Source organism: Poecilia latipinna, unplaced genomic scaffold, assembly GCF_001443285.1.
Source record: "Poecilia latipinna isolate Pla-1442-1.1 unplaced genomic scaffold, P_latipinna-1.0 Scaffold2589, whole genome shotgun sequence".
Taxonomy (NCBI): Eukaryota; Metazoa; Chordata; class Actinopteri; order Cyprinodontiformes; family Poeciliidae; genus Poecilia; species Poecilia latipinna.
Genome location: NW_015115205.1, coordinates 9,905 through 37,667, shown reverse-complemented (window position 1 = coordinate 37,667; position 27,763 = coordinate 9,905). Strand labels below are relative to the sequence as shown.

The following is a 27,763-nucleotide window of genomic DNA, read 5'->3' as shown; positions in this document are numbered from 1 at the left end:
CAGCGGCTCCATGTTCAGGTGAGATGGCGGAGGGGGCGGAGGGATGAGACGGGAGGAGGAGAGGTTCTTCATCACAGGAAATCCTGCTTACCCTAATAACGCCCTCTGACACTTAGAATGATAGTGAACCTCGCCTCTCATACAGCTGAAATTCAAGACAGCCAGAGCAGTCAGACAAGAAGGAAGAGTTAGATTTGAACAGGACGAAAATCTGCTGGAGATGAAACAAATAAATACATGAACAGAACATCAAGTTCAACAGCGACCAGCGTGGAGATGCAATGAAACCACGGCGTAGGATCAGAGTAAGAAAAGTAGGTGAAGGGTAATATTATTATTAGATCAGCTTGTCTAGAAAATGTGCTTAGAAGGATCTGGTTATCCAACACTGATATTTTTTTATTAAATATTTTAACATAAAGTGACAGTATAAAGAGATGGGAAGGGAGGATTTTATGTAATCTTGTTGTAAAGTGTCACACATAAACATTGAATAACTTTACAATTTTACTGTTTGAAACTGTAATACTATTTAAAACAACTTTTAAAGGTAAAATGAGTCTCACATATTGTCACTTCCAAGTAGAAATCTCTCATCTTTTCATTTATAATCATTATGATAATAACTGATTTTCTGTTGAAAATCAGACTTTGTGGTTTAATTTAGGAATATCACTGAGAGGAAATAAATTTTTTTCTATTGTTTAATACTGTCAACATTAAAGATTTCACTATGTGATTTAACCCATATGTTAATTTTTTTTCTCTTTTAATTCTTTTTGTTGGGTAACACAGCAAGTTATAACTGGTCATCTTTATTTATTTAATTTAATTTATTTGTTTTGTATTTTACAACGTAGCTCACTTTGTCTAATTCCACTTGTAAATGCAATTTATATGAACAAAAAAGTTGCGGTTAGAGTTTGCTAGATTTGATGTAAAACCTTGGACAGCCACTAGGTGCCAGACTAGAGCAGAAGAGTTGAAGTCCAAAAGAAAAGGAGCCAAAATCGCTTCAAGGAACTTTTACATCTTTTTATTTATAGAAAGCCAAAACACTGGAGACTCTAGTCCAGTTATTTAGCCAAGAAGCACTGAATATTAAGCCTGTTTAATAATTTGTTTATGTTTATCCATTAGTATGGCATTAATATGTGATTATATCCAATGAAATCTGGACTTTCCTTTTCTAAGAATATTATGTTGTATAGAGAGTCTAAAAATTTGCAATTGTGACAAGCCATCAAACTCAAATACATTTTGAAATGTGAAGCAAATTTGAAAATACAATAAAAAAAGATTTAAGGTATACTGGGTAATTTCATGCGACTTCAAAACACAAATTTGTCCAGTCACATTTGCTGCTACGTTACCTGTGGACATGCTTTCCCCAGGGGGTAAACCGTCCAGGAGACCGGATGAATGCTCCAGAGGCTGGGGGCTGGTGCCGGGTGTGGAGGGGGGCTGAGGCGGAGGCAGGTTGGGCCTCTGGCGTGGAGGCTTAGGGGTTGGTCTGGGCTTGGTGAGCGTACCTGCCAGCGAGGGCGGAGAAGACAGAGATGGGGTGGTTGCCATCTGGGACTGGCTCGGGGAACCAATGGTGGCATAACCCTGTGGGTAGCTGAAGCCGTAAGGGGAGGGTGTGCTGGGAGGGGTGGGCGACAGACTGACTGGAGACGGTTGACCTGTCGACTGGTCTGACATGGCTCCTGTCTGGCAGTAAGGGCCTTTTGGGGGGATAGGGGCAAGCTTCTTGGCTGAAACAAAGAAGCAACAAGAGAACCTGAAAAGTGTACTGTTGCAGTGTAAAAAGATTCAAAAGATAAATCATTTCTAAACTTTAATTTGACCTTTACAATCAAACTGAAAACAAGCTAATCTCTTAGAGGGAGAATGATCAAAAAAATGAAAAAGCTTTAAAAGTCCATTAAAAGTGCCAACTTTGCATTATTTTGCAAATAATGACACTTTAATGCAAAGTTGGGACTTTTAATGGACTTTTAATGGACTTTTAAAGCAACTTTGCATTAAAGGTGTCATTATTTACTGAATGACACTTCATGACAATTGTCATAGACATTCATAAAGACTCTTTCATGTTCATAACAGGTGTTATGATATGTTTATGACAGTGTCATGTTAATCTTATGCACACCCTGTCAAATAAAGTGTTACCCTTTTGACCCAGAACCTCCAGGTCTGAATCTGGGCCACTGTGCAGACACATATCCACAGATTTTATTTGAGCGTATTTGATTCAGGCAGAAAGTTTTGAAAGTGAATGTAGTTGGTCAGGTCAGTCTCACCTCTCCTCAGGCTGTGTGGGCTGTGCTCAGAGTGCTGTGACTGTCCACTAGGGGTCACTACTCCTTGGAGTCCCTTTTGTCCGATCACCGGAGACAGCTCTTTGTTTTTCAGAGTGCTACAGGAAAAAAGCAGGACAAAAACAGAGAGGTGCTGCATTATACTTTTATCATCAGCCATAATAAGCAGAGTAACGTGAGAAGAACCGCAGGTTAATGTCAAAGTGTCAGAGTGGCCACTGCTGCACAGGCAGTGTGGAAATCTCCAATGAACTCTGCTGGCTTAATGGATTTTTCTTACTTTTACAGAGGAGTGCAGGCAGAATGCCAACGTTTGCAGAACCTGAAGGTCGGAGAGCAACCAGTTCACATTCTCCCGGATGATCATCTCTAGACTTTCACTTCCAGCAGCTAAACGTTGCTCTGATAGTCGAAGCTGAGAATGGAACCTTTGGTAAAACAATGTTTGTGTTTTCTCTGATGTCAAACTGAATCACGACTTCCCTCACTAATATTATCCTCATCTGGTGTTTCTTCGGTGTTCACGCTGACGTTATGATCCGACTGGACCTACTGGGCTCACTGGTGTATGACTCATGATCACCCACTGTTGTGATCGTATTCAGTGGGAGCTTTGAATTCCCTTTGTTGCCTGGCAACCGTCTCCTGAACATCCAGGCAACATGAATGGCTATGAAATTTCCAAACATGGCGGTTGCATTAAAGATGGAGGTGGATGTAGATTGAAAAGATAAAAAAGCTTTAACAAGATTCACGCACATTTTTGTAACCCCTTAACTGCCATGATGACTCTGGTGTCCTCATGAACCCATTGACTGACATGGAAGTGTTAAACATTTATCTCCAAATTATTGCTCATTTTAGAAGAGCTGTCCACTTTTAGCATATTTTTAAAGAGAAATACTAAAGTTCACCACAAACTGCTGATATTTTGATTCAGGCCAGGATTTAAAAAAACATGATGGAACAAAAGAAAGAAAGAAAGAAAAAATAAATGAAGGAAACATGATTTAACAATGGAAGTACTATTATAAAAGTCTGCAAACATAAATATTTTCAATACTGTTTCTTTTTGTTTTCCATTCTTATGCAGACACATCAAACGCAAACCATCCTGCTCCATTTTTTCCAGGCAAGCAGTAACCCTGCATTCATGACTGACTGGTGCAAACCACATAAATGAATGAAACTAAACAGAATAGAGCTGGAGAGGGTCTCCTATTCACACCCTCCTCTGACCTCACTGCCGTCCCTCTTTGGCTCTGTGGTTTTTGTTAGTCGTGTTGGAAGTTGGAGCGAGTTGGGTCTCCATTTACCTCTTCAGCTTGGCTCCTTTCTCCCGGCTACAGGCAGAGGCTGCCCACGGAGGGGGAGCAGAAAGAGGGGCGTTGGGAGTTTTAGGGGAGCCCAGGAACAGGTCTTGACGGGTAAGAACGAGCGGGGGTTTGATGTAAAGGGTGGAGCCATTCGTTTCGGACGGGGTCGCATGCATGGTGTCGGGCAGGGAGGCCCGTTTGGGCAGGTGCAGAGAATTAGGTTTGGGGTTGGAGTTGACGTCAAGCTGCTGGGGGGACGGGCACGGGGAGAAGGGCAGCGGGGGCGGGCTGCATCCGGCTAGGCGTGGCGGAGGGGACGGGCCGGGCGGCACGACGGACTCAGGGGTGGGAGCGGCGGGACGCATACTCTGCAGTGCTCGGGTGTAGCTATAGTGGTGAGGGAACGAGTTGGAGGAGAAAAAGGAGGAAGAGGAGGAGGAACAGAAGGAGGGATAAGGGGGAGGCGGTCGCTCCTCCTCGGGGGAGGGATAGACGTAACAGGAGTCGGACCAGTTGGAAGAAGCATCGTCTGAGCTGCAATGATAAGAATATCAGCGTTTCATGGGAAACTGAGCCGTTGATGTACATCAAATTATTTGAACTTCAGGAGAGAAAGAGACGTTATCGAAGTTTGTTCCATTAACAGGGCGGAAATCGGAAAAAAGTGTTGGAAGAGAAAAAGATGGGAAACAAATAGATGAAACAGGGATTTATGTGTTACTGAGACTAAAACTGAAACGAAAAGGGAGGTCTATAAAGTATTCACACCCCTTAATCGTTTTCGCATTGTGTCACGTTTCAGCCACAAACTTCAGAGTATTTTACTGGGATTTCATTTTATGGAGAAATAAAAAAAATGGTGCATAACTGCAGAGTAGAAGGAAATCAGTAAGTGTTTCATTTAAATAAAAACATTAAAAGTTTAGCGACCGTTTGTATTTAAGTTAACTGCTACTGGAGAAACAGTTGCAGGTTGTTGACAACAGCTCAAGTTCAGTCAGACTGGATTGAGAGCATCTCTCAATCCCAACTGTGTTTAGGTCTGGACTTTGACTAGGTCATCTAAATCTGAGCCATTCCAGTGTAGTCCTCGCTGAGTATTTGGGGTTTTTGAACATGTTTTCTTCCAGGATTGCCCTGTTTTCAGCTCCACCCATTTCCCCCACTCTGATCTCCTCCAGAAAGCAAGCAGCCCCACAGCCAAATGCTGCCACCACCATGTTTCATCATGTTTTCTTCCACTTATGATGTTGTAAATAGGCCAAAATGTCCTCAGAACAGCTGGATCTATACTGAGAATAACACACAGGTGGATTTTATCTACTAAACAGGTGATTTCTGAAGGTAAGTTGTTCTACTGGATTTTATTAAGGGGAATCAGAATAAATTAACTCCAAAATTTACAGATTACTTGTAGAAAGGAGTTAATTTGGTTTCACATCAAAGTTATGCACTTGTTTGTTTTGTCTGAGACATTAAATACTAATATTGATGTTTGTGGATGAAACCCGACAAGAAGAGAAATAGTTAATGGGGTGGAAAAACTATTACATAGCACTGCAAATGCTTTTATCTTCACCAGAAATTAACTTTTATCCACTTTAATCAACATTAAAGTTAAATTTACAGAGGAGTGAAATCTGTAAGTTTCACTCCGATCGTCATCATCTTCCTAAAGCCACAACCAAAATCACTTTTGGCAAAAAAAAAAAAAAGAAAAAAAAAAAGACTTATTTTAGGAAGGTGATGATATGCAGTTTATCACTCCGGTGAAAAATTAAGGACTCTAAGAGTTTAGAAAAAAAAATGACAGAAAAAAAAAGACAGAAAATGCAAAACACTTGATCAGAACTGAGATACTGAGGTTCGTTGGGGGGTGAGAGGATGAATGAAAGCACAGACAAACTGTAGGCTTAGTTTCTGGTTTCTGCTGCGCTGGGCGGGAGCCTCGTGTGGCTGCAGGGGCAGGGCGGCACCAGCAGGTGGGAGGCCTGGGGGCGGGGTGAACAGGAGGGCGGGGCTCCGCGGCCTTACCTGGCTCGGTCGCTGCTAGTGGGAGGAGGGGTGGGGGATGGGGACGCATAGAAATCCCCAGGCTGCTCGGGGATGGGAGCGTCAGCGGACGGGGTCGACGGGTGCACGTTTGGCGGAGTCGAGGATGTTTTACGCGTCGACGGACCCCTGCGTGACACCCAAGAAGTGTCCATCACCCTGACACCCATGCTGCAGTGGGACAGAGATGCACAGCCAATCATATGACAGGAGGGTCTGGGCTGGAGGAGGGAGCGAGTTCAAGGCTTCCAGGATGTAAATTCAGCTTTTGTTCTGACGCTGGACAACTGATTCCAGCACTGAGTTAACATAAGTGAAATTATTACTCTATTTAATTCTGCAGATTCTCCTGGAAGCCAAAGGAGATGACTTGTTCTGGGCGTTTTACCGCCTTTAAAATGGCAGAAATTTTATTAGATGGTAAAATGTGTTTTTTTAAAAACTCCATCCAGTGACGGTTTGCTTTCTGTAATAAAACAAAAAGTGTAATTTGACAATACAAATACTGCTGAAAGATAGAGAATTGGGTTGATGACATCACAAGCAGCACAATTGTGTGACTTTTAAAGGTTTTTAGTTTAGGATTTCAGCCATGTTTGATCCAGAGTTTGAACTCCAAACTACGATCAAACTGAGGATCGTGGTGACAATGAAAATGACTGACTGTAAATGGGATTGTTTAAGTTGCTGATTAATCCTTTTGGTTTCTGTTCACATCCACTACACATAAAATGTGCAAATTACAAAGTCTATTTAAAGATTTGAAGAATCAACACATCTGGATTTCAATATCTGCTGAAAAATCCAGAACGCTTTATGTCCCAAAAACATTTAGCCCCATTTATTGTTTCGTTTTCCAAAAGTTTAATTCATATCTACCACATTAAAACATATTCCATATGCAAACTGCTGTGTGCCATATGTAGTAGTGTTTATATGAGTAGATATTAAATTTCCCATTGCAAGTGAATGCAGCACATACTGATCTTGCTCTCCCTTGTATGTTTTGTCAAGGTAAGCTTCCTGGGGGTTTGGACACCACAACAGAATTTGCTGCAGCACAAGTTTCATGTGCATGAAGTTGAGTGAAATGTAAAACTGTTGCACAGAGCTGAGCGTGTTTGTTTGTGCTAATTTGCAGGATCTGGCTCATTATAAGTGAGTCTGCCTGTTTAATACAGCAGTTCTGCATGAAACCTTGTCTGGATTTTAAAAAATCCTTGCACTGCTGATTTTTGTAAGTGTAAAAAAAACTGTTACCAGCAGGGAAGATTTGATCTCAATTAGATAATTAATAGCAAATCTGCAAAACAAAGAAAAAAACTGACAAGTTGTTCTACAGATAAAGTGTATGTGAAGTAAGTTTAACTGAATTTACAGAATATTTTATGTCCAGCCAGCTTTAAGATGAGGAGAACAAAAGTCAGTGTTTCCAGTCAAGGTAGTCTTCAAACCTGAACATATCTGTTCAGGGTGAGAAACTGAAGGGATGCATTTATGTAACCACAGAAAACAAAGTCTGCTCTGTGACGGGTCAAATGCGTTGCTTTAGACACACCTGAACAGCAGAACAAATGGCCGATGACCGTCAGCTCCTTTAAATGTGCAGCTATGACAAACACGACGGGACTGTAAGAGACGTAAACGAAGTCTTACTTTACCTTTGGATCTTCCTTATGCTGCAGTGTTAAAACAGAAACAAGAACCGTGAGGACATTAACAAAGACCATCAAAAATAATAAAAATAAAAAAGTTTGACTGTTGTCTGTTGCAGACGTAAAACCTTGAGGGGCAGAAACGAAGCAGCAGAAGAGAGGATTAGAGAAACGAGCCAAAAAAAAAAGAGACTTAAAGAACAAACGACAGTCACGCTATGCACTACTCTAAGTGTTTCAATGACATCAAGTCCAGGGAGAAAATTACTGCTCTATTTCACTCTAATTAGGTCAGTGTTTCCCTGATGGATACAACATAATTTCCCCCAAAAAATGAAAGGCTTTCTGCAGCTCCCAGTACATTTTCTAAAGTTTTGTTTTTCTATGTAGGTCTGGTCACTCAAAGGTTTGCCTTTGCTTGTGCTTTTTCAACATTTAAGAACCATATCTCTTTACAGGATGTTGTTGTGGCACTAGGGTTTTTAAAACAATGCACATTAAGGAGAATAGTAATAAAGTTTTTCTATCCTATGCTGTTCTATTAAATAACTGCAAAATAACAACATTGTGATTTTTTTTTCTTTGGCTGCTCTTTAAGGACCCCCTGCAGTCATTTTACAGCATGTTGTGTGGTGAGACATTACCTAAACCATTCGAAAGTCTCAGGTATTTGCAGTTTTAAGCTATTTGTGGATGGTTGTGGTTTCTAACCCTCATGAACAAAAGGAATCCACTCTATACAGTAGCTTTTCCAGTTTGTTGCCTTACGTCCACAAGCTTCAATGTATTTTACTGGGATTTTATGTGATCAACAATTGCAAAATTGTAAAATAGAGGGAAAATGATACATTTTCAAAGAGAAAAGGACTCGGTAGAAAAGTGAAAGCAGGGTTAGATAATAAAACAATACTACAAACACGCATCATATCTTTCTGAATCACTGAAAACCAGACTGCAGTTTCCTTTCTCTTCACATTTATGTACTGCTTTATGTCAGTCTGTCACATTAAAATCCCAACAGGTCATATTGAAGCCTGTGGCTGCCAATGTGACCAAATATGAAAATGTTCAATGCGTGCGAATACTTTCGTATCTAAAGGCACTTTTGCAACTAAAATCTTTTGAAGATAAAACCCAGCAGTCTCCGTTCCATTAGTCAGACGCTGACTGAATGCATCTGCCTCGTATCACGTTTCTTTAGAAGCCTCATTCTGGTTTTTGATGAGTGTTTTTTTTTTTCCACTGGAAGCAGAGCTCCCTCCATTGATCAGTCCAGGTTTAATTAGCTCGGCTGCTCGCGGTCCCTGGGCTGCAGAGCTCAGCCTCCTCGCTGGGCCCCGATAAGACAGCGGGTGTAAGGAAGCATTAGAGAGAAAAAGGCGGTGAAAGAGAAAGAAAGCAACTGGCTGGTTTTCCACTAATCCTCCTCCGCGGCTCCCGGATTGTGGGAATGGTTATTTCACAGACTAAACTTCAGCCCCCGAACTGTCTCTTAACGCGACGAAGGCTTGAGGGCAGGTGATGCAGAGTGAGTCGCTTCTGTCCGCCTTGGGGCAAAGCAGCTTGTTTACCGAGGTCATGTCGAAATCACAGGGAAACCTTCTTATTGGAGACAGGCATGAGAAATAAACTTTGTCTCCTTTTTGGTCAGATTGGTGAGTAAGAATGTGAAACTTTGGATGATTCAGAGGCGGATAATGGCTTAACAACATCCAAAGTAGGATCATTCACTAAGGCGAGAAATTTCTGCTTTGCAACATTTTCTCTAGGTTAATTTACGTTTTAAAGCTTCATTCTCTGTGATCAAAAGCTGCAGGCTTCACATTGAAACCTATAAGCTTGGTTAAAACTTTAAATCCTGCACTAATGTGGCTCCGTCTCATTCTTTTACAACTCCATCTCCAACCCTTCCTTTTTCCCCGCCTTCACTGCAAAGTAATAAACTGTTTCAGAGGTTGGAAAACATTCCCAGTTCACTTTTCTTTTTAATAAAACCCAAGCAAACAACCAACCTGATCTAGCAAACATCCGCTGAGGAGAAAAACGTCAAAATGCCTCAACACATGACTGAAAATGTCATGCAACAGATCGAAGTGCGCAAACGTACGGAACCAGACATGTGTCTAGAATGTAGTGCTGTACTGGACAACCGTTAATTTAAAGAGGCAGCTAACAGTTTAGCAAGAAAGCTCAAGAAAAACCACTGAACTGCATAGATAGAACTGCCTCCAACAAATAAAAGATCTTCATATGATTACTTTAAATAACAGGATGTTATCAAGTCAGTTATTAACGGGGCATGTTTGTTCTGGAGATATGGGTTCAGAAATGCTCTGCAGGCAGATTTTAAACATGCAAATCTTTTTATGCTGAATAGGCGGGGGTGGGGAGAATCAAACTTTTTGAAAACAAAGAGGTGGTGACATCTTGCTGTGGAAATTATTTACTTCAGCAGAGACGTGAAGGGTGATGATGGGAAGCTGAGTGAAGCTAAAAGTAGCAAACCTGGAAGAGAAACGGTCAGAATCCCCAAAAGACTGGCCCAAAAGTACTGTGGAATGATTTAGATCAAGGCTCATTCATGTGGTAGAAAGGCCTAGTCAAAGTTCAGACTAGACCATTAGTCTGGGAGGCTATGCATGAAAGCGTTTTGTGGTTTTATTAGTAAAAAACATAATGTCTTAGACCATAGATGTATTTTTCTCGGTTTATCCCATGAAAGTGTTTGACTGCAGCCTGATAAAGTGTTAAAAAGTCCAAGAGGCATAAATACTAATAAGCTATGTGCACACGTTCAGCTGATTTGACTCGTACCCGTCTTTCTTGTAGAACTCCAGCATCATGTTGTCCGTGGCGACGCTCAGCGGCCGCCGGCTCTGGTCGTTCTGCCTCCGGTCCACCTGATCCATGTCCGGAGACGGCATCAGGCTGTAGTTGGCGTTGTGGTTGGTGTGGACTGGGCTGCCGTAGTTCCCAGTGACATTAAACTCAATTTCTAAGACAAAAAAAATAAAAAATAAACAAAGAAAGAAAAATTCAGAGATTAAACTCAGCAGGATTCAAGCTTCTGTAAAATAATTTAAATAAAAATCCAGACTGCGCTTCATCATCTGCCGGTTCTTCTTTTCTGACCTCCGGGGAAGAACCAGTCGGCGTGCTGGATGATGGGCTCGATGATGCCGACGATCTGAAGGGAGACGGTCGTCATCATCTCTGTGATGTTACTGCAGCAAACAGACAGGAAACGCGTGTGTAGAGGAATTCTGGTTCAAGAAAGCATTTCATACAACACTTACGAAAAAATATTTACATAACTAAAAGATAAGAGTATTTGAGAAAGATTAACTGTTCATATTACATGCGAACAGTTGCTTAAAGTGGATCGGTAATCGACCCCTTGATCTCTACTTCTCTGGTTCCGGGTTAGCTGGTGTCTCACCCTTCATCGTGAGTCCACAGCAGGTTGGGGCCGAGGACGATGGCGATGTTTCCAGGCGTCATTTTGTTCACGTCCTGGTATTCAGTCAGCTTGGAGAGAAACTTGATCAAATACCTGTCAGCAGACGGGTGAAAGCATTCATTTTTCTCCAGCAGTCAGCAGAAGTCTGACTACTCATCTAGCTGCCCTCAGTAGACTAAATATTTAGAGAAAACCCTGCAAGAAGGAAAATCTTGAATCAGTCAGAATCTCGTCGCTCATTCCTGTTTCAAAATCTGCCTTGACTAACACAATGAAGATGAAACAAACTGACGTGTCGTTTTTTTTTTTTTCTTTTTTTTTTAATAAAAAGTGAGTGACTACTGTTTGGAGAAATGTGCAAAATATTTCCACACTTCTCTGAATAATGTTTCGATGTTATTTCAGGATTTACCGTGCCGCAAAAAAGTCGAGTCAGAAGAACTGATGATTCTTGAACTCAGTTGCTAACGCCAGAGAATAACTGCATTTTTGTGCTGTTGGAAACCAGTAAGTTGGCTGTGATTCATCCGAGTTGCGCTTTGCTCAATCGAACCATCCAGCGGCTCATCGCTGTGAGCAACAATCTTCTGACAGATCCGCATTCAGGAGCACTGCCTGGAAAATCGTCCTATTTGTGAGATTTCAAAACGAGCCCGACAAGAGCTGCGGCTCCGCGCTTCTCTCCTGCTCCTCCTCCTCTCGTCGTTCTCATCACGGCTTACATCTTTCGTCTTTTGATCGCGAGACAAACCCCGGCGAGTTGTTCGTGAGACAGCCGCTGGAGACGTTTCCCTCAGGATTAAAAGCGAGGATTAAAACCAAAAATATGACAGAAATTGGAAGTAGTAGTCATTTGAAAAAAGCCGCATTTCATTTTCCAGATTTACCTCTAAATTAACTAAGCCTGATGAACTCAGGATCAGTTGTTTTTCCATCATCGGATTTCAATATTTTGCCTAAACCTACAGTTTTCTTACAATTAATCTTTGTATCAGTAAAGGGATTAAATATATTGAAATAGAATATTTAAAGAAAGGGTGTGTTCCTCATAAAATAATGTAAAAACAAAATAAAATATCTCCTATTACAAAATAATGCGTAGCTTGGACTAATCTATCAAATGAAAAGCAACATATTCAACCAGCAAAGTGAGAATTATCGTGGAAATTCAGGCAAAATCAACGAATCCCCGCTCTTCTTTGCATTAATAATTGGGAGTTTATTGCTATTTTTCTCAAAAATTGTCAAAAACTTTCTAACTTGTACCAAACAGCTGCCTCAGCCTTAATTGATGTCAGATTATAGTCTATGACCTATACAGCGAGTGATAAAAAGTCGCTTTTACAGTCATAAATAAATATCGCAAATATTTCCAAATTACTACCACAAACCCTTTTTATTGCAAAAAACCCCCAAAAGTACCACAAAATCCTGAAGGAACTGAAAAGATGTTCAATAATATTATTTAAGTTTAAGAATCCATTGATATTTTAACAGTTTGTGAACAGGTTTTATCAATACTTTCTGGCACAACCGGCCCTTTAAGAGCATTCATGATCTTGATTTGGCCCAAAACGAAGATGAGCTTGACACCGCTGGTTCAAGTGAATAAATGGGAGATGTTACACCAGCTGCATGCATCCCTCTGCTCTCCTGCTACGTCTTACACTCAAAATCCTTTTCTGTATTTTTTTTTCTACTTGTATTGCAGTAATTACCTACAGGTACAATCACAAAACGAAGGAGGAGAACTTCAAAATCTGACTCACTTGAAGTTGTTGTTGTTGGCACACGGCAGCTTCTCGCAGGCGCCCAGCAGAGCCTGCAGCCTCTTCTCCTGGTCCTGGATGCTGCAGAACAAAAGAAAAACTCTGTCAGTTATTTGAACACAGATGTAAGAAAACACGTTTTGAACTTGTTGTTCTGTGAAGATACACACTTGGAGGCCTGGATCCAGTCATTGTAGAGCTCAAAGGTCATCAGTGGCTCGGGGAGTTCGCGCAGGTACGACTTTAAAGCGCCTGAAGGGAGAATAAAACTACAGTAAGAATGCATCGCATGCATTTAGTGTGATTGTGTATGCATGGATGCAGAATATGCCCATGGGGAAAACGTATTTATCGCATAACATTACAGGGTATCGTAAAGTATTATTCCATGTTGCACTTAAAGCACAATAACACATGCTAAATTATGACACTTCTTGCATTATGCTACATAAAGCCACATAAAGCCAGTGAAATACATTGAATTTGTTGCTGTGCTGTGACTAAACATGAAAGGTTCAAGTGGCATGAATACTTTTATGAGGGTTTGTATCTATTTAATTTCCACCTCTGCTGAAACTAAGCTCCAGCTTTGAAATGAAAAGAGAGTTTGTTTACATTAACATAATCAACTCTGAAGCTGCTTTCCCCTTTTTTTATGTTCGTCACATCTAAACAAAGCAGAGCAGACTGAGAGAGAGAAAGCATTATTATACTTTTATCATTTAAGTGGCTTGTTGATATGCGATCTGCAACCTCCAGGGCTTCTCATTTCAGCTCCTTTTCCATTTGTTTCTTTGCCATTTTCCCTTTGAATGTCTCTCTGAAGAGACAAAATTTGCCCCATTATCTCTATTTTATAAACGTTCTTTCACCCACATGATTTTCACCTCAAACATAATTATGCTGAGGAGAAAATGAGCCTCCTCATTTTCCACGAATCTCTGATGCATTAATGACATTTTGCTGCCGATGTGAGATAATGGCGAGAAATGATGGCCGACGGTGATCATGGTGTGACAAGACGTAAACATTAATGAGAATGAAAACTTTTTTTTTTTCCATTTTAAAACGTGTCATAGATACAAACACATCTCCTACTCCATGACACCAAACAACTTTATTACTTAAGAAGGTTTAGACGGAATATCTTCTTTACTTTTCATTTAAATGTTTTCCTGGGACTTCAGGCCCACTACTGGTCATAAGTCAGCATGAATGTTAGTTACAAATTAATTTAGGGGTTTTAAGGACGCATTTGATTCTTTCTATTTCCTGGGTAGAAAGACAATGTAGCCACAGTCAATTTTGAAAACAGGAACTGGGTTTTTAGTTTAGAATTTATTGAAAATAAGTCAATATTATATGGGTATAATTTATACAGTTATAAATTATAAAAATGTGACTATAATATATATAACCTTATATTCATTATAATATATATATATATATATATATATATATATATATATATATATATATATATATATTATATTATAAAATATCATATATAGTATAATATATAATATAAAATAATATAATATAATATAACAGACATGTTCATAGTTATATTGGTGCAACAAGCGTTAGTTTTGTAATCTTGTCCTAATACCTGTTCACCAGCAGTAAAACTATTAAAGCAACAGAAAACACAGTTCTCCCACAGTGGCTGACAGCAGGTGTCGGCTGACTGGGCTCCTTTCCAGCTCGTCTTTTCCTTTTCTCTGCTCTGCTGTTTTCATTTCCCAAAGGTATGAGTACGATTGATGACAAACATCAGGACATCCCTCACTGGGAAACGGCTGCATGCACCTTTAAGTCTGCTCAGCTGTGTCTAAATTCAACTGATGTTGCTGCTGCTGCTGCTGCTGCTACAGAGAAAATGAGTTTCTGATGAATGCACAGAAAATGTGTTTTCCTTTCCAACAAAGACAAAAAGAGCATAATTCTCCTTATGAACTGACTAGAAATGGCTTTTGCACAGACCTCAGTTTTATTTCCAAATGGGTTATGTTATGAAAAAAGCGACTGATGTAAAAACTTTGTTGCTTTAGTCATCACTCTAAGTCTAATCAGGTTGAATTAACTGGAAGATTTTAGAAAGGTTTTCATTTCTGCTATGTTTTAATACAACTTACAAAGTCCACATCATAGTTTTATATCACAGTGAAGAGAAGTGCCGTAACATCTGTCAAACATGGTGATGATCTGAGCTTGTTTAAATTTTACAATAACACAGCACAAGAGCAGCTGTGTTACGTTATAAAATATTTTAAACTATTTTTCCTTCTGGTTTACATCCGATGCTGTTTGAAGGACTTTCAGAGTCACTCTATATGTAAAATTTATATCATTTCAGCATTTATTTATTCATTTATTTTATATTTTCTGATCATGAAATAATGTAAACTTTCACTGGTATGAACCTAACCTTTGACCGCAGCAGTTTACCTGCAGATCGATCATTTTGTCAATAGCAGCGTTAGCCACCTAAAAATGGTTGGCAGATAAAATAAATTCACAATGTGACAAAATATGAACCGAATAATAAACACTGGAAACAATCATAACTGCATATCCCAATTATGCAAAATGAATAAAAATTTTAATTAATGATCTCTGCATTTAATTATTTCATGATGCATTTGATGATTCATTCAAATATTTAAGTAACTAATTTCTTCTTTCATGTATTTACAGTTTTTCGATCACTTTGTAATCAAAACAACATGCCAGTGAATGTTTACTGTGGTAAGGGAGATTGTTAAACAATAGCAGTTTAATTAAAAATATCGATTTAAGGCTAGAACACGTCTCCTAGCTTTTCTTATTCTTGATAAATGTGTTTTTCTCTGACAGCAGCATTGTGCAGCAGTCAGCTGCAGCAGAAAAAGCAGTACTGTCATAAAAAAAAATCAATAACAGCACCTTAATAGCCTGAAAGCTTTACTTTCTTTTGTAGTCCCTCATAGTTCTGATTTAAAAGCAGTGAAGTGACAGCGGCACACAGAAAACTGATCTTTTTTCTTTTCTCCCAGCTGCAGAAAACTCTCTGATGTTACTTACATGTGGATGTTATCAGACATTTTCTTTTCATTTCTGCACAAGAGGCACAGACTCTTAAATGGGTGGCTTGATTCGAAGATACGACATTTCGCCGTCCAAAGGTTGAGCTTAGATGCAAATGTACATGAAAAAGGAAAGATCTGTTCTCCTGTTTTTCCCATTTTGAACAGCAGCTAAGATAAATTGGCATAAGAAAACAGAATCTCCCAGATTAACAATTAGAAGTTCCCAAAGAACAAAAAGAGTATAGTGAAAATTTTATAAATACTTCAATTACGTTTATTTATCACGGACTGTTAGCGTCATTTTTCCTCCTGTAAGATTATACCACTGTAATAAAAGATGAATTTATCTTCATGCTTTTTAAATATTTTTACCAATAAGCTGTATTAGTGTTGCTTACTCACCTGCGATGGCGTGTGCGTCCGTAGAAAACTCCTGGACGTCCAACACGCCGCAGTCCAGAGACGCCTTCAGCTTCTTCAGCTTGGAGGCCGAAGGAGCGATTCGGAACAAACCCTGAAAACCCAAAACATCGAACTGTGACAGCTGAAGACAGGCTCGGCAAACGTGCAGGGTAACATGTTTTATTATTGCTATTAGTGATGAGAGACGTCAGGAGGTGAATTTTGTCATCCTAAACTGCAAAGTTGATTGATTTCTCTTTAAATGGCTGTGGTCAAGCGGTTTTAGCTTTGCATCCCCAAAATGCAAAAACTGGATAATTTCTTGCTGTAGATTTTTAATTAAACCAACAGGGATTTCCTCCCCACCCCCAAGCCGTGAAACGTTTAAGTGTGAATCTCATTAGGAGTCCCGGCAGTAATTAAGACTGACTGAACGTACAATAATGCTTCACTTTCTGTAGATGCGTTTTGAAAGCGTGTGCCGTGTTTACCTCCTCCTGCATGCCGCACTCCAGCAGCATAGTGACACAGGCTTCAATAGGAAAGGCGATATCTCTCCCGCTGAGCGCTAAGTGCTCCTCTAATGGTTTCCCGTAGCATGGTTTTTCCACCCAGGTCTCTGTCAAACGCACGAACACACACACACACACACACACACACACACACACACACACACACACACACACACACACACTAAGTCTAACAAACACACACTAACTCTGATAAACAGCACTGACTCTGCCTTAATGATCCCGCCATGTTCCAGTGATTGCTACGGATCAGTATTTGGGAAAATTTGCTGTATGAATTAATTCATTATCTCAAGCATTTTTCTGTATTTTCTATAACTATAGTAGCCATTTGACATTATTAGGACATCGGTTGAACTCAGCATAATTAAAACTTCCTTTAAAAGTTTCCAGTTACAAAATGTTTAATTTACTGCTTAAAACTTCTCTCCACCTCTAACTCGGCTTCTTTAATTTTACTGTTATTCTCTCAAATGTGGCCTTTCTTATAAACACTTAATGAATTAAAATAACCAAGAGTGGGAGACATATACTTGTTGCCACTGACAGTTTAAAGATATTTTTCAGCTCCCATTTGTTGGGGCTCTTGGTTTAAAGTTGGTACTTTCAAGGAAACGCTCAGGGATGCTCTTCAAAAATAAGCGTATTGGTGTTTCATAGGTTAAAATGATAAAATAATCCAAATTTCTAATCCGCTTAGACCGGCAATGAAAAAGGGATTTATTTACACTGTCAAAATGAAGTTACCGCGTACTCTTCAAAAAACAGTCTCATGACTGGATTACTGCTGCTTTCAGCCTCCCAGTTGGTCTACAGCAGGGATCAACAAGGGAGTCATATGATGCAAACTTAAAACATAATGCAGTCAGATACCTTACGTAATAAAATACTCATATTTGAATATTACTAGAGCACATGTGTTACACAGAGATTTGATAAATTTACAGATTCTCATCAAAGTTTCAGTGTTGGGCTCTTAAATGTGACTTTACAAGAAAACAAGCATTCAAAATCTCAATGGGTTTTTTTATGCTTTGAAAATTAATCACCACATTATTTTCAAAATAAGACACTAAATCTTGTGTAAACAGGATCAATACTGGACTTTAAATTCCTTGTAGAGATAACCAAGTGAACAAGAAGAGGACGATTTGATCCTTCAAAATGAAGTTTACCGATTCTCCAAATAAATGAGTCAGACTTATATATTTATGCTGGATAAGCAAGTTGGTGATTTTAGAGCACAAATCTTGTTTTTCTGGGTTTGTCTTACTGCAAAGTTACTTTCCAGTTTTCTAACAGGCTACATCCCTAGGTCTTTTTCTACTTGTGTTTAATTTTCCCATTTTTAAATGACAACAAACGCTGCATTTTGGATAACAGTACTTTATAATGTACACGTCACTGTTAAACAGACACTAAGAGAGAGGCAGAATCACAATCTGTAAACTCAGACTCACCCTGATGAGCTTTGATCTGCGGCAAAACACTCTGAAGCAGCTCTAATGATTTCCTGTGGTACTCTGCCTGGACTTCTATCAACTGGGCAGAGAGGCACAGAGAGACCAAAGGGTCAGCGGAGGACGTGGGCTGGTTGGACGCCTGCGTCACAGCTTGTGCAGGTGTTGGACTTACTGTCTGGAAGTAGCTTGCATAGTCTATTTCTTTGGCCACAAAATTGTACATGTCGGCTGATAACTGGTCCTGGTTAGACAGAAAACACATTTCAAGACAACAGAATCACACAAACCAACTGGAGGCAAATATGGACAGTAATAACCTGCTTTTATGATGGAAGTTGTCCTTGGAGGATAGTGAAAATACTGATGTAATAAATGAAAGGCTCCAAAACAATCCCTTTTATAATGTTGTATTTATAAAAGGGCTTAGAAATCAATATGTTTTTGTTTTTTTTATAAGTTATGTACTTTAGCTTGTTTGTCACTACAAAGCATCCCTTCAAGGTAAACATGGTGCTATTAAAAAAAGGAGCAGTTACCCCCTTACAGATTTCTTCTTTTGGATCAAATATATTTTAATATTAAAGAAAATAAATGCAAGGTGCGGTTTTCAAGTGATGATTTCATTCCCTAAAGGAAAAATCTATCCAAATCAACCGGTCCCTATGGGGAAAAGTACAATTACCTCCTAACAATAACTGGTTGTGCCACCCTTGATAGTAATAGCTGACGTCAGGCGTAACGGCTGGTAACGAGAATTTTACAATGATGTGGGGGGATTTTAGCTCACCCTCCAGGGTTCTTGAGCATAAACAGCTTGCTTAAGATCATGATAAAACATTTTCAGTCTAGACTTGGAATATCTGACTCCAGTTTTAAGGAGCTACAGCCTTTCAACAAGTTTTATTAGCGTGGTCTCGCCTGGGAAGGTTCTCCACGTTTTCTCCATTTCTTTCAGCTGGTCACTGGACTGGTGAGGTAATATTGAGACTTTTTTTTTTTGACAACTTCATGTTGTCAGACAGTTTCAATTCAAGGCTCCCTGATCCTACAGGCCTTTTACTTCCTCTTCCACAGAGGGCCATGTTCGGTTTGTGTTATGTTTTGGTCACAACATTGAAGAAGATGGAGGCGTTTCACCGGATCAGCTGTCACTTTTCAACGGCCATGATCTGTTCCCCCAGGCTACAGTTACCATAGCAACTCTGAACATTCCAAATACATAATAGTTTGAATAGCTTGTTTTTTGTTTTTTTACCCCCATTTAATAATTAAAATCTTCATTTGAAATTAGCTTTTTGTTTTTACTCAGGCTATCTTTGTACAACGTTAAAAATAGTTTGATGATCTGAATCGATTAACTGCGACAACAGAGCAAAAATCAGAAAAGAACTACCAACCAGGAAGCAAATAGTCCTTCACAGCACTGCAATTATCTCTCATTGACATTTAAGATAATATTCACTGACTCGACAGATCTCCATGCGGTTGGCTGCCTCCTCCATCTCTTCCCTGAGGTGGTCGGCCTTGGCTCCTGTTGGCTGCAGATTGCTGGATAGTCCCGAGGATTTGTTAGACTGGTAGTACCTGGGCAAAAAAGTATGTCAGGGTGTTTACAAAGTATATACGTTGGCGATGTTGTTCAAAAATATCTTACGCATCTCTAAGGTTTTTAAAACTGTTACAAGGAAGGCAAAAGATGCTTTTGATTTTTTTTATTCCTGAAAACTAATCTAAAAAAAATTCAACGGATTTATTAAAATAAGCAAAACAATGAGTCATAGTTTTGTCTCCTAAACTCAAGCTATTTCCTTTCCTAGTTCTGTCCCTCCGTCTGTGTTTCTGCATAGTTGGATGATTTTCCGTCCGAGTGCAGATGATGTGGAGCGCTGCCAGACGAGTTCAGCACACAGGAGGATGATGGGAGAAATTGCTTCATATTTGGGTCACTTTAAAAAAAAAAACCCGACAGACTTGACCGCAGCGAGGAAAATAACATCCTGAATGTCACTGCTGATGATAAGTCTGATACAACAATAAGTCAGCAGGAGTTAAAGAAAGAAATGAAAATATGGTCTGAAAATGTCATGGAAATATTTACATTGTTTTTTTTAAGTTACTGTCTATGCTGTCTAATACATTGGAATAAACTCATAATTCAAACATCTAATAACTAAAATTCATTATAAAAACGGAGGATGATGTGAAGTAATGTCATCCTTTGACCTTCTTCCACATTTTATCGCATTACAGCTGCATACCTTATGTATTTTATTGAGATTTTCTTTCTTTGAAATACTCCCTCCATTTTCTCTCCTTCATTTATTTTCAATCTCTTCGTCTAGCCAATCAATAAAAGTCTTTTTCTTCTTCTTTAGTGACCCACCTCAGCTCCAACTCACTGTAAACCTTTTTCTTCGCCACTCTCTTACTTTTTAGAACAATTTGAAAAGCTTCAGAAATTATATAGCAAGTCTGAGGTGATGGTTTGGTGTTTGTTTATAAAAATGTAACCTAAATTTAATATTTTGGGTTAGGTGTTAACAGCAGGTGTGTGAGCACGAATCAGTCTGCGCTCTCTCGTAGTTTAACAGGAACAACTTTAACAGCGTGCTGAGCAACAAAACTATTAAATAATGTCATAATAAAGAGCAAATGTCTCATTCAAATAGCAACAAGCACAGGTGACTGAGTAAATTTAACACAGAGAGCAGTGTTAGGAGTTCACAGGTGCGCAATCAAATCCTGGTGACATTCAGTGGGAAACTTCAGCGAGACTTTGTTCACAGGGATAAAGTTTCCCAGTTCGTAGACTGGGAACCGTAATGTTTATTCCCTCTCACCTAAACAATAAAAGTCATGCATGTTTCCACCTCACCTTGTGCGAGCAGAGTCCATGTCCAGGACCAGTTTTGCTAAATGTTTCCTTTGTTTCTGGATGTTTGGGATTTCCACCTGAGAAGACGGAGCAAAGAACAGTTTCATTACTGTTAGCGGCACCACCATGCATGTGTTTCACAATTATCTAAATGTGGAGCAAGCACTGGGAGCTCCTCGTTCTGAGAATATCGTTTTTCTGCTACAACCTGGTTTATAAGTTCAAATGCATTGAAAATAATATTTACTTGAATCCCCATTGGATTTAATTTAAATTCTAAGATTAACTCACTGGCATCCTTTACCTTAAGAAATATAAGAAATATAGGTCACACCTCATTAAATAATCAGGTCTTTGTTATGAAATTCTCACATGATGATGTTTAATCTCCTTTTTTCCAGCATAAAAAGTGAATTAATGAAAAAATTACATTGTTTTACTCATTCAATAATAATAAAATACTAACAAAAGTCTGGATTCTAACTGTGAAAAAAGCTCAGAGACCCTCTTTGGGCTGAAATAACTTCAGTGAGATTTCTTGCAGCTTTCTGCTAATCTCTGACATCAGTCTGTGTAACTTTCAGCTGTGAGAGGCTAGCAGTTTTTTTAATGCATGAACAGCCTGTTTTAAGTCATCCCTAAACGCATTTATAAAACAATATCATAAGTCTGTCTAGGCAGACTGTAATCCTGAATAACCCATGTCTTTTTTTTAGGAAAGTTTGAAAATGGACTCAGTCCAACACTGCAATACAGTCTTTAATAATTTACATTTCCTGAATTCAAACTAAGACATTAGATAAAATGTCTACCTCTGCTAGGTCACATAGCGGTTCGATCACATCCTTCTCGATGGTGAGTTCGAACGCGATGAGCTCCTGAGCCAGTTTTTCCTGCGTCTCGCCGCTGAGCTTCAGCATCTTCCTGCATCCGAAGGCGAAACTCGTTTAGTCAGAGAAGTTCTCGCAGTCTCTACTCACTGGGGGTTTCTTTTAAAAATGTTGTGACGGGGGAATCAAAACAGTATCGGAGCACTCACCCCAGGAGAGACTCGTCCCCCAGCACGGCCGCCCCCTCCACCATACATTGTGCAAGTGTTGTAAGAGGAAGCTTTTTCTGACAAGAGACGAGCAGAAACAGTCAGCCAGCCTTCACAGCGAAACGTGTCGGTTATCACCGAAAACTGTGATTAACACATGAAACACATCAGTGTAGGCAGCACAGAAAAACCGGTGCATTCAAAGAATCTCCACCAGCATTTTACGGTGGCCCTGATTGTCATAAAATGATTCTCAGTTTTGAAAGCATATTTGTGGAGAATACTCCAGTTCACGTCAGACTGGCCAAAGCGTTTTAGATTTTGAGCCGGAGATGATCCAATGCCGTCCTGATTCCTTAAAAACAAAACTGATTTGACGCTTTAATAAAGCTGGAGACGAAATACTTTAGCCAGCATGGCCATATTTTTTCTAGCCCATTGGCTGAACTGGCAAAAATAATCAACAGGAAAATTGTGGAAGTCAAGTGATAGTAGCGCCCCTCTGGTTGTGTCACCCTGGGTAATGAGCCACGTTGGGAAATATACTAGATATTTAAAAAATAAGAATATGTCAATTTGCCAAATAAAAGTGTGGCATCCACATTCTGTTTTTTACACTTTTATTACTAGACAAACTCATCAGTTTCATCTTTCTATTATTTCTTTGATTGCACAACCAGCTTTAATATAGAAAGGCTGAATCAATGGTGAAATTCAATATTTACAGTTAGTAATAAAATCAATACTTAAACCACATTTAGTTAAATCCCATTGAAAGGTGTTTTTGTTTTGTTCTTCATTGATTTTTTTCTTCTTCAAGTGTCCTGAAACTTTTTTAAGGTTTGTTTTTACCAAACATTTTGTAGACATTTTCTCAAATAACAAATCAAAGCATTATTCTGACCACAAGAATTTGTTTCCGATTCTCTCTAAACAGTGTTTAGCGAGCAACATTCCTAATCCATAATCCAACCTTTAAAATATAAAAAACAAAAACCTGTATCCCCTTTGAAGCGAAAATAAAGTCTGCACAAGCACCAGCTTTAATCAAATCTGTCCAGAAGCATCACTTTTTACACAGTTTAATGTTTTTAGCATCCTTTGGGCATTCGAGTCTCACCGAGGGCGACCTGACAGACTTCTTGTCCACGTCCACACCCTGCTGACCCTGCAGACAGGCGGTCAGCTTCTTGTGTGTGCTGTGGGAAACTTGCTTGACCAACTCCAGTCGTTTCTCGACCTGAAGCAAATACACACAGCAATACAGAAAACACACGTCAGAACGACTCGAGTCCGACCCAGGTCATAGTGGTATAAAAAAAAAAAATATGGTAAGATTTAAATAAATTTAGACCCTGTAGCTGTTTTATGTTGGCATATAAACACCATTACTCCACCTGCGCTTGAACGCCTTTCATTTCATTATTAAACCAACCCAGTGGAGCAGACGCTGATGCCACCGAAGGCATCGTTAATCTGGTCGATTACAATACTGCGCCCCGGATCAATCACTCAGGACGTTCAGCCTTTTATGTTGAAGAAAATTTCAATTTCTGCGCTCATTACAGTTGCCTGAAGGCGGCTCACGGAGCCATTTGGAAAAAAAAAAAGTAATTTCATGATTACCTAATACTTTGCACCTATAGTGATTTTTTTCCCCAAGAAAGACGCTCGCTCAAGCGCTCGCACGTATTTGATGAAGACTTATTAGTACCTGCAGTAGGTCCTCACTCAAAACTTCTGTTTTTTCAGCTCTGGAAAAGAAAACAAGACAGAGAGGATGCTGTTAGGAGATGAGAGAAAATCCTTACTGTGGAAAAATGACAGCTGAGAACGTCTGGGCTGGAAATAAATGAGATGAAAATACAAAATGTATTTCATTTGTCCCGACGTAGCACTCTGTGAGGATACATTTGCAGACAGAATCAAGCATATTAGACATTTTACATATGGGTTATGTTTTTGTGTCCTTGTCACAAGATTGTCATTGTCATGGCCTCAGTAGGTATAGAAAGAAAACAGGAACATCTCACATTGGGTTTTGGGCTGCAGGAAAACTGTGGACACTTTTGCAAGTATATGTGAAAATTTCGAAAGCATTACAAACATGAGCTGCTGCTCTAGCCTCTTTCTCATCTTTGCCATCAATGTTATAGCCTCTGCACTTTATCTTTAATAGTAACAGGTATATTTTTTGTTCATACTTCAGCCTGAATGTACACCTTCCTTTGGTCTCCCAGCAACCAGCACAGCCAGTCCTGGCTAAAGTTTGTAGGTGTGCGTGTATCTCATGGCTGAGAGCCACAGTGCACACCAAGGTTTCTGTCTGTGGTTCAGTGTTTCTTAGGGTGGAGATAAGGGATTGTTTAGTCGGGTTATTCACTCAGGGCGCCGAAAAGGCTTCTACCGTCTCTGCCTTTTGGAGAAGGTGCTCAGGAGGAGAACAAAACCAAACCTTTTTGGTCGATTTGCAACAGCACTGATGGAAAACCAACATGGAAAATCCCTTGACTCACCCCATAGCATGGCGGTGGCAATATCATGGTGTGGGAACACTATTCTTTAGCTAGGTACATGAACGCTGGTTAGAGTTGATGAGAAGATGGATGGATGGAGATAAAAACAGGATAATCCAGAAGGAAAACATGCCAAGAGGTGTTGAGAAACAGTCAGAATCCAAATGAAACAGTTTAGATCCGGGTCATTCCTGAATTAAACAAAGCTCTCATTATCAGGCCTTTATAGAATTTGACTACATGGTCCGGGGGGTAAATCAGGACATGTTTAAAGGAGGAACTACAAAATAATTACTGCCTAAAGGTGACTAAAAACAGCCAAGAAACTGTTTGAAGTTTTCAGAACCAACGCCTGAAGTGAGTAAGTTGTACAACAAACATAATTAAGGAAATTGAGCCGGTATTTTCTTCAACGCAGGCTGAGTTACTATAAAGAACAGCAACAACTTTAACAGCCTTGTCCTGACAGACCAAGAATAAGCAGCAAATCAATTGGGTCCACCTCACCAAGCTTCCTGAGCGGCCCTGAGAACCCGCCCACCAAGGCAGCATCCTGCCACAGACAGAGTCTGCTGCAACAGAGTCCAGCAGAAAACCCTCCGGCCGACACGCCGCTGGGGCTGGGTGGACTTACAGCGCCACGCTGCTCCCGCGCCAGACTCCTGGTCTGCAGCTTTCTCCTCCACATCCCCCCCACCCCCACTGCTGACAGGTGATAACACACCTGTTCTCAGGCAGCAGCCCGGTGACAGGAAGCAGACAGAGGAGGAGGCTGAGGAGGCAACGAGGGAGGGGAATGTCAGTCTGAAGAATTAGGCCTGACCAGCTGCTCCTTTGTTTCTCAAACTCCTGTTGTATTTTCTGCTACCCCTGTCAAAAGCCTGGATCTCAGAAACAGAAAAAAAAAATGTAAAGGTTGTATTTTATGACTGAATATACCTTCCTGACACAAAGAAAACAATCTCATAGCTGAGTCAGAGGTCTTAGTGCTGCAGCTGAATGATTATTGATCTGTCTGAGGAGAAAGAGGCTGGGCTCAGGAGGACAACAGGATGCTGCTTTTATTCCTCCTCGCCTCCCGCCGTGTGACTCTTCTTCTCTGTTCACACAACGTTTCATCAAAAGCAGACATTTAAGCCTGTAAGCGTTGGGTTTAATGGCAGCAAGAACCCGTTTTCTGAAATCTTAACGGCTCTCGGTTCCCCAGATGTAAAAAGATTCAGACGTTATCAGAGTTGAACTGTTTACAGCGGCTTTCAGTCTGACAGAGTACGAGGCAGTGTTGGTGAGAAAGACCCGAGGCTGTGGTCCGTTCAGTTTTTATAAGCTTCAGAGTATTTCACAAAATAAGGGGGAACAAAATATTGAAGTTTGTAGTGTGAACTCTTATAGTGTCTAGTGTATTTATACCCTTTAAGCGCATTCACGTTGTGTGACATAATAACCACAGTCACAAACTTTTGCCAAAAGTTGTGAGTTCAGTCAGACTGGGCGGGTCGTGCCTTCAAGTCTTCTTACGGGTTGAAAACCAGAATTAAATCTGGACTTTGACTTTCGAAGGGCCATCTTTCACCTTCAGCTTTAGAAAGAGAGAAAAACTGACGCATAAATAAGACTGGACACGGAAAACTTATTGTTTACTACGAAATTAACAAAAACCAGAGGATTTGAATGCATCTCATGTAACTATCAAAGTGGTGAAATCTCCCCATTCAGCGAAATGCAGCAGCCAACAGTTTCCTTGTTGTGTTTTTACAAATCTGCAAGGACAGGAGAAGGTCTCCTGTTCCTGATGCGCTAACGTTTCCACTCGGGTGGGTAGGGGGGCTCTCGTAAAGCAGCATGACAACGTTTGCAGCTGCGGAAGGGAGAGGCTGAAAAACACATGCTTCATATTACGGAAAAAATGTTTTAGGCTGGTGAAATACAAGCAAATAGAAACGGCATCTCGCTGACATTGAAAACAGGTGGGAAAAGAACACACGGTACAGTATATTGTCTGGCTTGCGCTGCAGGTTTTTGTTAATTTTCTGACTTTGGAAGCATCCAGGGCCAGAGCCTCTGCTGCGCGGTCGGGGTTTTACTGCAGCAGGTACTGTCGTCACAGCCGGGATTCCCACCAGCAGAGAGAAAATGAGGCGGAGGCAGAGAGATGTGATCAGGATAGAAATGGAGAGAGAACATTCATGTTTTTATTCCCTCAGAGATAAATCATCTTGATAGATTATGAATAGTCGAGGTGGAAGAAAAGCAGAAAAAGAACCATTTGATTTTCTGAACAGCTCTTATAAAGTTTGGTCTGAAACAAAAATGGCAAATGGATTGAATTTATGCTTGAATAAATTTATGCTTGGGGTAAAGTCCTACATTTTTCCTTTCAGTGAACACACCGTGTGTCAGTGCTACCAGACTGACATGCCAACAACATGCTTTAGTGCAGCAGTTAGCTACATTTAGTGCACTGATGCAAGAAGATGTTTGAAAGGAAACAGTTTTTAATTGTCAAGAAATGTCTTTAGTCCATTCAGGCTTCACAACAACTAGAAAGAGCATGACTTTCAGCAGGTAACAGGAAGGCTGGAAGCACTACAGCTAAGTTGTTCTATTTTATCCTTTTGAGATTTCAACCTTTTATCCATCGTGGAAAGTTTTAAATTGGGATACATTGGCAGGCTTTTGGAAAAACCCGAACGCAGGCAGGAGACGGTCACAATCACCTCTGAACAGGAGGAAACTCAGAAGATCAAACCAGCATGAAGGAAGTTCTGAGATGACAAAGAAAAGATGACAAAGCAGGTGGGTTTAGCATGAAGGTGTGTGAGGATGAACGAGGCTGTGGAGCGTAATAGAGTCATGAAGGGAGCATGAGGCGCGGCGCTGGTGGTCGAGCTGACGTCTGTCACAACAAAAACACCTCGGATGAGATGCGTATCTTTGTGTCACACACACACACACACACGCGCGCACATACACACGCACACACGCACACACACACGCACACACACTCCAGCTTCTTTATGCTTCAAGGTCACCTACTTTCTTCTCTCACCGAGTCTCAATACTTACACACAGGCACTCTCTTTTGTTAGGCTTCTTAACTTTATCGCTACAATATGCAAATGAGGTAGAATCTGCTGTGCTCTAAAATTTAGCAACATATATCTCCCTAACAACAACAAAAAAAGATCTATATGTGGGCATTTTGCAAAAAAAAAAATTAAAATTATGTTTCACAAATCAAAATGTTACAAAGCTAATTCGTAGACAGAAAGTATAACAAAAAACACTGTTAGC

At 40.1% G+C, this 27,763-nt stretch overlaps 1 protein-coding gene across 1 annotated transcript in view; it reads right to left on the bottom strand.

The window, feature by feature from the left end:
- The window catches only part of LOC106938424 (rho GTPase-activating protein 44-like), a 30,501-nt gene extending 7,241 nt beyond the window's left edge, over window positions 1-23,260 (bottom strand). Inside the window, exons 1-20 of the mRNA XM_015020464.1 lie at window positions 23,252-23,260; window positions 23,074-23,193; window positions 21,954-22,030; window positions 21,727-21,838; window positions 20,915-20,991; window positions 19,506-19,623; window positions 18,212-18,280; window positions 18,037-18,118; window positions 16,538-16,665; window positions 16,047-16,158; window positions 12,747-12,828; window positions 12,577-12,657; window positions 10,787-10,900; window positions 10,480-10,571; window positions 10,162-10,342; window positions 7,354-7,371; window positions 5,675-5,863; window positions 3,641-4,174; window positions 2,307-2,422; window positions 1,374-1,757 (exon numbers count right to left, since the gene is read on the bottom strand). Coding sequence (XP_014875950.1) covers window positions 1,374-1,757; window positions 2,307-2,422; window positions 3,641-4,174; window positions 5,675-5,863; window positions 7,354-7,371; window positions 10,162-10,342; window positions 10,480-10,571; window positions 10,787-10,900; window positions 12,577-12,657; window positions 12,747-12,828; window positions 16,047-16,158; window positions 16,538-16,665; window positions 18,037-18,118; window positions 18,212-18,280; window positions 19,506-19,623; window positions 20,915-20,991; window positions 21,727-21,838; window positions 21,954-22,030; window positions 23,074-23,193; window positions 23,252-23,260 — 2,695 coding nt within the window. The remainder of the gene's footprint in view (window positions 1-1,373; window positions 1,758-2,306; window positions 2,423-3,640; window positions 4,175-5,674; window positions 5,864-7,353; window positions 7,372-10,161; window positions 10,343-10,479; window positions 10,572-10,786; window positions 10,901-12,576; window positions 12,658-12,746; window positions 12,829-16,046; window positions 16,159-16,537; window positions 16,666-18,036; window positions 18,119-18,211; window positions 18,281-19,505; window positions 19,624-20,914; window positions 20,992-21,726; window positions 21,839-21,953; window positions 22,031-23,073; window positions 23,194-23,251) is intronic.
- Window positions 23,261-27,763: the final 4,503 nt, after the last annotated feature.